This window comes from Cuculus canorus, chromosome 1, assembly GCF_017976375.1.
Source record: "Cuculus canorus isolate bCucCan1 chromosome 1, bCucCan1.pri, whole genome shotgun sequence".
Classification (NCBI taxonomy): Eukaryota; Metazoa; Chordata; class Aves; order Cuculiformes; family Cuculidae; genus Cuculus; species Cuculus canorus.
The window spans coordinates 201,700,406-201,713,052 of NC_071401.1; the positions used below are offsets into that span (position 1 = coordinate 201,700,406).

The 12,647-nt window shown below is 37.2% G+C and overlaps 1 protein-coding gene across 4 annotated transcripts in view; it reads left to right on the forward strand.

The window, feature by feature from the left end:
• The window catches only part of UPF2 (UPF2 regulator of nonsense mediated mRNA decay), a 72,480-nt gene that overhangs the window by 25,230 nt on the left and 34,603 nt on the right, over positions 1–12,647 (forward strand). For all 4 annotated transcript variants that reach the window (XR_008448538.1, XR_008448539.1, XM_054058923.1 and 1 more), the window contains 6 exons: positions 2,047–2,155; positions 2,698–2,811; positions 3,950–4,066; positions 9,622–9,807; positions 10,343–10,546; positions 11,168–11,443. Coding sequence is in view for 2 of the 4 variants with exons in the window: in XM_054058923.1 (XP_053914898.1) it covers positions 2,047–2,155; positions 2,698–2,811; positions 3,950–4,066; positions 9,622–9,807; positions 10,343–10,546; positions 11,168–11,443 (1,006 nt within the window). In the remaining 2 variants the exon portion in view is untranslated. The remainder of the gene's footprint in view (positions 1–2,046; positions 2,156–2,697; positions 2,812–3,949; positions 4,067–9,621; positions 9,808–10,342; positions 10,547–11,167; positions 11,444–12,647) is intronic.

Here is a 12,647-nt window from a genome sequence, read left to right on the forward strand (position 1 = left end):
TACTGTGGGCTTTGTGGCTTTTTCAGTTAATACCTGCCTCCCTTCTGAAGAGAAAGAAATGCCTTTGAAGGCAAAAGAAAACAAAAAAAAAACCGGTAGGATCGACCTTAATGCAGGCACCAGTAGATGGTGCCACTGGTACTACAGTCTCTCCACTTCAGAACACAATTTTTTGTCTCCTCTTTGAGAGGTGTAATGAATTCAATCTCTGATTGCGATTTCACAGTAATTGACTCAAGACTTTTCCTGATTATATTTCACCTATTTAGAAATACCCAGTCTTAGTGTTCTTCCCCATGAAGAAACCTTTTGTGTTCTGTGAGTCAGTAACAACAATGTGCTCTAAGACTTTAATTTTCCCTCAGGTATGTTCTGTTTACACACATGAAATTATTAGCTCTCAGCAGGCAGGTACTTGTTCAGACCAGAATAAAACTTTCTGCTGTTTGTCTTAAAAGAGATGCCATAAAGAAATTACCTCAATTAAAACACACCTCCTCAGTTCAGCCGAAGGACTGTTTTAGTTTAGCTTGTGTGTGAGTGAAGTAAGGAGACTTTCACTTCTTCTCTGAGGGTTAATGGCTAAATGCTTAATAACATGGTAGTAATTTGCTGTGGGTAGTCATCCTTGACTCTGTGTTCCAGCAGGCTTGAAAAATGTAAATACCGTTGCAGTTATTGATTAACAAGAAAGAATAAAAACTGTTAAATAGGTAACCAGGATACCTGCAATGTTTCACCAGGAGTTTTATGTATTATCCAGAGGCTGCTTAGCTCTGCCTCTTTCAGGTGGTATATTCTGATGCTTCTAATCCAAAGTATATATACATAACTATCTCTCTCTGTGAGTTGATATTAAAGATCTTGGAAGTGTGTTCTAGTGCTGTAGCAGCAGAAAGGAGAGGGGAGGCAGTTGTGTGTGCTTTGCTCTGGGCTTTTTTTCTTGATACTTTTCCAGTTTTAATTTGTACCAGGGCAAGCTCTCTGTATCGGCTGGGCTTCTAGATTTTTTTTGGCAGCATGTTTTTTTTCCATTTCCCATAGCAATAGGTAAAAACCTTAATCCTTCATAAAGTGTAAACTCAAGATCAGTTTTTCCCTTACAGGCGATTTCTCACTTGGAGCATTCAATTTTAAGATGTTTCTCTCCACTTAAAACAGTAGGATTGTTCTCCAGTCCATCTGTTTGCAGCATTAACTTCTGTTCTGAAAATAAACCAAAATCACTTTCTTCAGCTTGTTAAATTATATTATGAGGCCTTAGAGGGCAATTGGTTTCTCTGCATTTGAAAGTGATACATGCGCATTTCTGCAAAGCAGCTGTTATATTCTGTGTCCTGTTACACGATGCTACAACTAGATTTAAGGGCATTTATTGCATTTTTACAACCAGTTAGTCTTTGATGGAAAGAGACAAAGGAAGGAAAAAAATTCTCTGAGGGAAACGAGTGATGTTATGAAATGGACTTGAAGGAGAGAGAAAAGAAAAAAAGGAAGTTCTATAGAAAATACTAGAAATATTATGATTTGTGGGAGTATGAGCTGAGTTGCAGGGAGAAGAATTGCCACATCACACTGCTACGTTCATCTGGAAGTTCACTGCTCTAAAAATAAATGTGTTCTTGCCTTCCTGGTTATGTTTGCTACTACTCAAAAATTTAAAATAAAATGGCAATAACGAATGGAGTTTTCTGTATGAATTTTTCATTTTGCATGTTGAGAGGGATCTAAATTTTGTTTGTACCCAGTAATTCCTTGAAGGTCAAATCCCCATAGTTATATGGTGTTTCACATTTCATCAAAGACAGTAGTTTTGAATGGAAATCAGCCGTGAAGGTTCCCAGTAAGGTGTGGCAGTGTACCTTCTTCTATTGTTATTTTTAAATGATACTGCACTCTGAAGTATGAGCCTGTAAAACTGCATCTGTGTAGCTGTGTTGCTATATGCACATTCTTTCTTTTCATAGGTAAAATAGTACCCATACTTGTAGTCAAACACATTTTTATCTAGAAATTAGTTTTCTGTTTTATCTGCTTTGTTTGCAGGTTGGATTTGCTACCATTTTATGCAAGACTGGTTGCCACACTGCATCCCTGTATGTCTGATGTAGCGGAGGATCTTTGTTCCATGCTGAAAGGGGATTTCAGGTTTCACGTATGTTTTGTTGATCTAGTTTTTTGAGTTCAAATTAACTGCTCTGATAGTAGACATCCTTTGGGGAATAAAATAACATTTGATATGTAGGTGTAAAATTTCTAAATTCACTAAATATTTTTCTGTCATCTGATGGGACTTGTTCTAGAATACTAGATTTGTACGTCTGTGTTGAATATTTCTTTAGGGACTATACATCTGCTTTTAGTCATACAGAGACTACTTACTGATTCTAAAAATACAGGCTCTAAAATAGTTAACCACTTCTTCACTGTGACATGGGGGTGGCCAGCTTGAGATCTGTTATAGCTGTAGATATGTTAGAGGACTTTGGTTTGGAGGGAGGCAGTGCTGAGGAAGGAAATTCAGAAGCTTTTGAAGAACAAGGCCATAAAGAGATTTAGGAAACCCAGTGATAGGTAAGAGTAGAGCATAAGGAGCCAAACAGATATCAAATGCTGCTGAATTCCAAGGTTTGTCATGTACATCTGGATCCAAGTAGGTATTTTTGAGGGCCTGAAATAAATATTTATTTTTTTTAGGTAAGAAAAAAGGACCAGATCAACATTGAGACAAAGAATAAAACCGTGAGATTTATTGGTGAGCTTACAAAGTTTAAGATGTTCTCCAAGAACGATACTCTCCACTGTTTGAAGGTTAGTGTTGTATTTGGCCTCTAGTTCTATAGATGCTGATAATGTGTCCACGTACTATCTCCCTTCATATGTCTATTGCTGATGGTTATCCATTAGTTCATGTGTATGATGCTTTAAACTCTGATGTCTGTTGCTGCTGTGTATGTCAAGACTTCAGTAGCTCTTCTAGGAGTCAGAATGTTTTAATTTTTCTAACGGTAGGAATATATTAAAATAAATTTCCACCTTTATTAGCAGTTGGTTATGTACAATTTTCTTTTTAAAGCGATGGTGGACATAGCTACTTATTCATCTGCTTGACATTGCAGAATGTTGATTATGTTGATTTCAGTGAGTGCTTTTTCAGGGAAAATAGCAGTAAGGAGGTGGAGTTTGAGGCAGAAAAGTTTTCAGTGATGCAAGGAGAGGCTTATATGCCATTTTACTTTTTTTTTTGTTGAGGAAAAGAACAAATCTTTGGAAATCATAAAACTCTAGGCGTGTAATCTCAAATTGCATGCTGATAAATATTCAAACGTACTTTTGTCAAGTCACAAATTAAAAATAGGGTTTAAAAAAATAGAAGTGCCTTTTATAAATGGTAGCTGAAGGCTAACACTGGTTAAGATCCCTTCCTGTGGGATTAGTTTCTATTCATTGAGTAGGTATTGAAGCAAAATTCTTAGGCAGTTATAATTTTTCTTCTCATCTATAAAACATTGTGGAATGCAAAGCTTTGATTTTTAGTAATTGCATAACTTAAACAATACAATTAAATTAGATGTGCTTTGAGGTTACTCGTGCAGTATTATTTGGTTTTCCAGTCTGGCAGCAGGAATTTTAAAGCAGATATGACCAAGTTGCAAGAGGTATGAGGGGGATTATAGTATTTAATATTGTGGTCTTTTAATGCCATGTTTTGGGAGCATCCTGTTCATATTTCTGGAGCCTAGGCTTGTGGTCTAGACTGTTCTTACAATACTTTTTTAGTGAGATATAGTATTTTGATTTTTGGTAACATCTAGTTGGTGAAATCGGTTTGTTTTCTTTCTAAAACAACATGGTGCACAACGAAAGTGTAAAGTATGGTAGATCTAACTTTTTTCTGCAGTTGAAAAAGATACCTAATAAGCTGTGTGTTTATATAAATGTGTACCAGATGCTTCTGTCAGACTTTTCTCATCACCATATTGAAATGGCATGTACTCTGCTGGAAACCTGTGGAAGATTCCTCTTCAGATCGCCAGAATCTCACTTAAGAACCAGTGTTCTTCTGGTAAGAGAAAACTAATTGTCTAATGGGGGAGGGTGTAATTTACTGAATTAAATCACTTCCTACTTGTATTGTCTGGCTTTGTGATGTGGTCTGACCATAGTGATGATTGAGATTAATATCTTAATCATCAGTTACAGTGTTCACGCACTAGTAAACTAAAGTGTCCATTAAGTTATACTCTGAGTGCTCAGGGAGGATGTCTTGCCTCCTTGTGGAACGGGACTGAGACAGACTGATATTATGTGTGTTCAAGTCCTAGGCTGCTTTGGCACTATCAGTCTTTGTGGTCCTGTGGACTTGTATCATGTTGTTATTTATAGCCTGTCCATTTCTGTCTCAGCTCTGAGATTGCACCTCCTGTGAGAACAGATTTCTGGAAGTATTCTAGTGGACTCCAGTTGCCCTGTAAATCTGTTCTTGACTTAGAAGAAAGTGTAGATAATGAATTAAATTTCCGAAGCAAAACACTATTGCTTTTAAACTACAAATAATACAGAAATAGGGCAAAAACAAAGGACGAAGTTGAAAGAATAAAGGACGAAGTTGAAAGAATATTGTATTTGTATGCGAACAAGCCTAAGGTATTGTCAGTGTGAAAATGGTAGTGATAGAACCAGAGATAAGATATTTCAGCTGGAGGTGAAGACAATTGTGAAACAGGTGGTTTCTGTGCCATTTGTAGTGATCTGAGGTTCTAAATGTGAAGAATGAGTGTATGGAGACACTAAGGGAAGAAGTTTTAGAAGTAGAGGTTGGCAATTAAGAGTAGAAGTCGTACCCGTAAGTCTAGATAAGCACTGACAAAGGTTTAAAAATAATAGCTTTGAGTCCTTTTTTAATGCATGAATTCAAGCCCCGAACAATGTGTTTACTGGCTTGAAAATAGAACTGTGTCCTAGGCAAGCAACGGAGTCAAAGATGGCTGAAGAAATCTTTCAAAGATTGACACTAGAAACAGGTAATTGTATTAATTTAAATTAAAAGCAGCTTTAGCAGATACCGACCCAGTAATAGGCCGTGCTGTTGTATTGGAAGTTTGAATATGTTCTAATGTTCCCTTCAAATCTGTGCACTGCAGAAAGAATATAAACGTGTATATGCAGTGAAGAAAGAAACTTGGGGGAGAAAGTGGACAGGGTTTGCCCTTCTGAAAGGGAGTGGTTTAAGTGTCTGAAGTTTCCTTCTAGAGACACGGCATTCAAGCTGTGAAATATCACTGTCTCTTCTGTATTTGTCTCCTTTCTTATCAAAGCACTGGGTTGCACTTGGCAGGTCTTTCTCTGAAGCTATAGTCTACCTTCTCATTCTGTAACCTCATTCTGTAGCATTAATGGAGAAGCAGTTGTTGCATACGGGTATATTGATTTACAGTTTATTTTCCACAAAATGCTATTTCTTTCTGAACCTCTTTGAACGCCATAGCATTTGTGCAGTGGTGTAGTTGCAAGAGGTAGGAGATGAACAATCAACTGCAAGTTCTTGGCTCATGTTTTTTCTTACAGCGTGCATTTTATCTTGAAAGGTTTGAGTCTCTCTATTTTCTAAACATTTGCCAGCTGCTGTGTTTTATTATTAAATATATTCCTTTCCATAATCAAATATCTTTCCCCTGAAAACACCATTTTAAAAGACACATTGCTCATTGCTACCATTTTTTGTAGTTAATAAAAATTTTAGAAGTCGGGAAAAACTAAATATCTTTTACCAGAGCTGCTTTTCATAGTTGACTGCCTTCAGTCTTATGCACTACAATTGCTAGCTGTATCGCTGAGATCTGCTGGGTGAATGCTAAACAGGACTTGACTGTGAAATGTAAGACAAACCACAAACACTGTTTCAATAACTGAGGCTTAAAGCCTTACAAGATTTCAGATAAGTAGTCTTTTCCTATGCATTGAGGAACCAAGAAAAGATGGAGATGGCAAATAAGTTTGAAATGTCTATTAAGACATAAACCAGGCTAAGCAGATTTATATTTTGCAACCATCATAATAGCTGTATCTTCTAATGTTGCCCTGTAGAAACTGGAGATGGATTTTAACTTAAATAGTATTACATACATTGGGCTGTAATCCTATGGTACCAGTTAGTGTAAACAAACTATAGGAAAGATTACTTCCAAAGCAAGCCAATTAGAATCTTGTGGTAAAAATCTTTGTAGTAGATGTAAATCTGATCTTATTCATTACGCTTATAGGGTAGAACTAAGGCCCACTGATCTTCCCAATAATTATTGATCTTAATCTTTACTGCTGGCTTTATATTATACAGTAAGATGCCAAACAGGCTTTGTGTCTCCGATTAGAGACAGCATTGCTTTATCCCGGTGTGGAAGAAAGTCATAGTGAAGAATGGATTTTTTTGAAATAAGTAATGAAAGGAAAATTAATTCTAAAGTAAAGCATTTTATAGAGGGCAACAAACTTAGCGGCGCTATGACTTATTCTAGAGAAACATCTAATGAACACATTCTGTTTTTGTGGAAGTACCGTCAGGTTCTACAAATCATTTAAAGATTATTTTGTCAGGGCCATGTTTATTCCTCTGAATCATTTTTCTTGGCATGTCTTTCAAATTAATTGTTCTTTACGTAATTTAAAGTATTAATGTAAAAGTAACTTGGATTTAGGATTGTCTTGTTGATAAATGGATTATTTGAATTGATGCTTTGGAAGGAAGATGAACGTTATCTTGATCTATGTTTCTGTAATGTAATCATTTTGAAATAATGAATTCGCCTGTAATGCTGTTGTGGTCTTGTTAAAGGAATATTTGAAGTTTTGGTATTAAAAGCCTTCTGATTCCTTTTTAATCCTATAACTTAGACAGTTGGGTCAAATTGTCTGTTTAAGCTTTAGGTCAAGATCACTTGTGTTTATAAACATGGAACATAGCTCACAGTGGCTCAATTCTCAAGGTGACACCTATGATAGATGAAGTTCAGCCTGTGGGAGAACATTGTTTTTACAGACAAAGTACTAGTAGTTAGAATGAGACTGTTAATTCACTAACAATACTGTGCTTCTGAGATTTAGAATATTGCTTTTGAACTGTTGGAAGGAGTAGCAGGGCAGAGCGGTGTAGCTTGTAAAGGGAAGGAGGAGCCAAACAGGTCAGTACAATCCGATCATTTCAATGTCAGTCATGCTGAAATGCTTTTCTGATTTGGGCTCTTTCTGTCTGTTAGCTGTTACACGATGACTTTCTCAATCTTTGTGCTGCAGTATATGCTATGTACAGAGAGGTTTTGTTAGTCAGCAAGAAAACAAAGCCCAAACCCTTTTATTAGTTTAACTTGGACAGTTTAATGTTGTTTGTGACCTCTCTTTATCAAAGAAAGAACAGAAACCTAATATTCACATGTAGTGCTTTACTTTTGTAGTTCTTAATTTTAGTCTAATGAAATGAAGTCCGTTGTAGTAGTTAATTACCGTCAAGGTCTTCAGACTGCAGGTCTTGCTTTTTTCTTCTGAAATGTGTCAAGATTTATGTAGTTGTAGGTAGTAAATTATTATGGTTTCTCTTTCCCACCTAGCTTGCTTCCTTAAATGGAAGAGGATTAAAACATACACAGTTGCTTAAAATGGTGATGACTTTTACTAGAGATTGAGACTAATACCATCCACTTGGAATGTACACTTGGGATTGCTCAAAAAAAAAAGATAAGTTACCGTGATTGGAGACTTGGAGTAGTGCATAGTCTGTTCTGGGAAGAAAGATTTTAATTATATTTACATAATATGTATGTATATACTATTACTTACAGTATAATGTACAACTTATAACAGGAAAATATTCAAATTATTTAGCTTTAGGGCTTCTAAAATTTTATTTGCAAGCCCTTCTGCATTTTATGTTATGCTTTGGTTTGCCCTACTTGATTTTGCACTTTATAGTAAAACATGTTAAATGTCATTAAGGCAGCAAAGGTGTGTTTTTCTCCTGATGCATTTAAAAAAGAAAAAAAAATTCACAAAGATAATATTAACATATATGGCATGGTAAGGTTTTGGAACTTTCTACTCTTAAGTGGTTTTCCCCCACATAAGATAATTTACGTACTCAGTTTTTAAAAGTGCTGTGCACCTTTTAGGCACCTGTAGGTAAATTTGCTACTACTTGACAGGAATTTCCCATTTGGAGAGGAACATTCTCAGTTAGGGAGTCAAAGGAGAAGCCATTTGTGTCACAGAAAAGGTTAAAATGTCTTGGTGTCAGATTGAGACCTTCATAGAAGCAGCAGCATATAATCTAGGAAGAGAGTTGCCTTATTTGTTGGGTTACCGTGTTACACAAAACTGCTCTTTATCATTGAAATAGAAGCTGAAACTGAAGATCAAGGAGCTATTTTAAGTACATGTACATTTTGGTTAAACTGAATCCCACTGCCTCGTAAAAGAAACTTGAAATTGTTTGTGCTTCATGTGAAGTCCATCATAATGAAAACTGGGCTTTTTCACCAACAAAGATGATTTAAACTCTTTCCACTACTTTACTGGACTGCATGAATGTCCTTACTAATGGTTGTGTGTGGTGATAAAACAGTATTTGCACCTTAGTTTTGCTTAGTTTTTGTTTGATGCTGTGAATTGCTGTGTGGCCAACCTCTATTAAATAATGACTGCGCCAGTGCAGTTTCTTTTCCTGTTGAACCAACTTAGAGTGTTTTTAAATATATAGGATTGTACAATGTACATTATCTGATATAGTTTATACAATTACACAGATATGTAAGCACATCTGTGTAAAGAGAATTGTTTCATAATGGAACTAAATTCATCCTCACCTTTAACTGTAAAAATCGGTGGCCTATAACTGCTTCATTTCTTCTTATACAGAATTTTTAGATCCAAGAAATTTTCAAAACCCATAAAATAAAATTTAAAGTACATATCAAAAATGAAATACGGAGAAAAGACTGTATTCAGTGAGGAAAACTGGGACAATCCTTACAGTTAAGCACAGTAATTAGTGTTGATGTAGTAATCTTCAACTTGCCTGATTTTCCTGGTATACTGCTTCATGGTAGGAACTGTTTTCCTTGCAGTCTGTTCTGCTTGAGTAAACGGTAACAATGGAGCACATGGTAAGAAAAATACCATTGCCTAACACGTTGAAAATTCGTGTGAAACCATCACTATAAACTCTCTGGAGTCACATATTGATGTGAAATTAGATCTTATGATGATTGTGTCAAGAAATCTGCATTTCAGCTGCTTTAGATGAATAAAATCATGTTTTGAATAGAGTGGCTTATAGTCTTATTAACCATTTATCTAGATGTTTAGATTTCAAGTTAAACTTTATATAACTTTTCTGAAACCTTGTTTTGTGGTGAACAATTACAAAAATAGGGATTTTTGAAGAACAGTGACCTTGGCAATAGCAACATGGAATCATATATAGGCTTTGTCCTTTCTTTTCTTCACCCAACCTTTAACTTATTTTTCTGCAGCCTTTGATGTTTCATTTATCCCAGATATAAAAATAAAAGCCTTTGGCTGGGAAATGCAGTGTGCCAACATCTTTCACTAATCATCTGTGTTTATTTCCAGGAACAAATGATGAGAAAAAAACAAGCAATGCATCTTGATGCGCGCTATGTTACAATGGTAGAAAATGCCTATTACTACTGTAATCCCCCTCCAGCTGAAAAAACTGTGAAGAAAAAACGTCCTCCTTTGCAGGAATATATTCGTAAGCTTCTTTACAAGGATCTCTCCAAGGTCACCACAGAGAAGGTAAATCCTTTTGAAATCCTTAATACAGGTTTTACTGGAAGTGATGTAGTAACAAATTTTGGAGGGTTTGAGGAGGGTTATAATTTTTTTAATTGCAAAGAAGAGGGATCATTTTTTGTGTCCCTGATTAAGACAGTTTCAATTCTTCTGTTGTAGCGCACAGAAACTCCAGTCATGGAATTAAATCCTCCACAGCATTAAGTGCTGTACAAAGAGAATGGAATACGAATCCTTGTGCTAAGTTTCTTGTGTTCAGAGTAACGGACAAAAAGACTACAGTTAAATACAGACTGTAAGAGCAAGGATATTATGGAATGGATCTGGATAGCTTGATTAGTCACAAGAAGACAGCAGCTGGTTTATATGTAAATTTTCTGTAGATACTGCAGATGTTGGGGATGCTTGAAAAAGAGAATAAAGTTGCTTGCAGGTCCTTCCAGGGATTTCATCCCAGCTTGAAAGATGGGGGAATGACAGCAAGTATCTTGATGTTTTGCTGGCTAAAATGTTAAGCTTGTCTTAAAATTTGCTTTAGGTCCTGAGACAGATGCGCAAGCTGCCTTGGCAGGATGCGGAAGTAAAAGACTATGTAATATGCTGTATGATCAACATCTGGAATGTGAAATACAATAGCATTCACTGTGTAGCCAACCTCTTGGCGGGGTTAGTCCTTTACCAAGAGGATGTTGGAATTCATGTTGTGGATGGAGTGCTAGAGGATATTCGACTAGGAATGGAGGTAAACAACTAGCATTTGTATTAAGCTGTACTCATCTGCTTATGTCAAAAAGAAAACAGTTAAAATAATCATGCTTAAAGAAAAGAATCCTTGAATTAGGGTTTTTTTTTTGTCTGACTTATCTATCTCAGGTGTTTGTCTTGATGTAGGTTTACTGAAATTTTAAACACGCACATCCCAAACCCTGACAAACTGCAAAGATTACTAGGACAGGTGTTATGCCCTACTTACAGTAAGGACATGCAACTTATTCTTTCACAGTGTAGTGTGATTGATGCAATTTCAAGCAACTTTGGAGACTAATCCGTATTTTAGTAGAAATTATAAATACAAGAACTTTCTGGGCAGTGAAAAATTGTCATGTATTTAAGACAGAGTGTATGATAAATTCATCTGAACTTATATAATAACTACTAGTTGACCAGCTTTCATAACTACTTTTTACTGTTTAATTTTGTGTAATGTATATAGCCATAAATAACCATTCTGAATTCTTACCAGTTTTTATACTGATTTTTTTCTTTATGAAAAAAAACCCACAACCTTTCACAAAGATGGATGCTATTGTGCCAGTATGATTAAAGTTTTGTTGGTTTTTTTTTGTTCTTTTTTTTAATAAAGGTTAACCAGCCAAAGTTTAACCAACGGCGAATCAGCAGTGCTAAGTTTTTGGGGGAGCTCTACAATTATCGAATGGTGGAATCAGCTGTAATATTTCGAACTCTGTATTCTTTCACATCATTTGGTGTTAACCCTGATGGTAGCCCTAGTCCACTGGACCCTCCAGAGCATCTGTTCAGAATCAGACTAGTCTGTACAATCCTCGACACCTGCGGGCAGTATTTTGACAGAGGATCCAGCAAACGAAAACTTGATTGCTTCCTTGTATACTTTCAGGTATTATAAACTAAGTTTTATTTAGTTCTGTAGATTGCTTTGACAAGCTCATAGAATCACTAGGTTGGAAAGGACCTACTGGATCATCGAGTCCAACCATTACGAACAATCCCTAAACCATGCTCCTCAGCACCTCATCCACCCGTCCCTTGAACACCTCCAGGGAAGGTGATTCAACCACCTCCCAGGACAGCCTGTTCCAGTGCCCAATGACCCTTTCTGTGAAAAATTTTTTCCTGAACCTCCCCTGGTGGAGCTTGAGGCCATTCCCTCTTGTCTTATTCCCTGTAACTTGAGAGAAGAGGCCAGCTCCCTCCTCTCCACAACCTCCTTTCGGGTAGTTGTAGAGAGCAATAAGGTCTCCTCTCAGCCTCCTCTTCTCCAGGCTAAACAACCCCAGCTCTCTCAGCCACTCCTCATAAGACTTGTTCTCCAGCCCCCTCACCAGCTTCGTTGTTCTTCTCTGGACACGCTCCAGAGCCTCAACATCGTTCTTGTGGTAAGGGGCCCAGGACTGAACACAATATTCAAGGTGTGGTCTCACTAGTGCTGAGTACAGAGGGAGAATAACCTCCCTGGACCTACTGGTGATGCTGTTTCTGATACAAGCCAAGATCCCATGGGCCTTCTTGGCCACCTGGGCACACTGCTGGCTCATGTTCAGTCAGCTGTCAACCAGCGTCCCCAGGTCCTTCTCCTCTAGGCAGCTTTCTAGCCACTCTTCCTCTAGTCTGTAGCACTGTATGGGGTTGTTGTGCTCCAAGTGCAGGACCCAGCATTTGGCTTTGTTAAACCTCATCCCATTGGTCTCAGCCCAGTGGTCCAGCCTGTTCAGATCCCTTTGCAGAGCCTCCCCACCCTCCATCAGATCCACGCTTCCACCCAGCTTAGCGTAGTTCACGTAGGTCAGTCTGTTATGTATTTCTGTGAATATGTCACTGTAGTTTTTAGAATACTGTTACAGCTGTTTTACATTAAAGTGAAGTGTACATTCAGTTATGTAGATGTTACTGGTGTTCCAGCAAGCTGCAGGACACTGGACTAGTAGCTGATAGATTGAAAGTTTAGATCTGACCCTCAGGGGTTCTCAACAAGTGGAGAAATGGGCTGACAGAAACCTTCTGAATTTCAGCAGAGATAAATATCTAGTCCACTGATTGGGATGGAATAGCGCCATGCAGCAATACAGTGTGGCATTGACCAG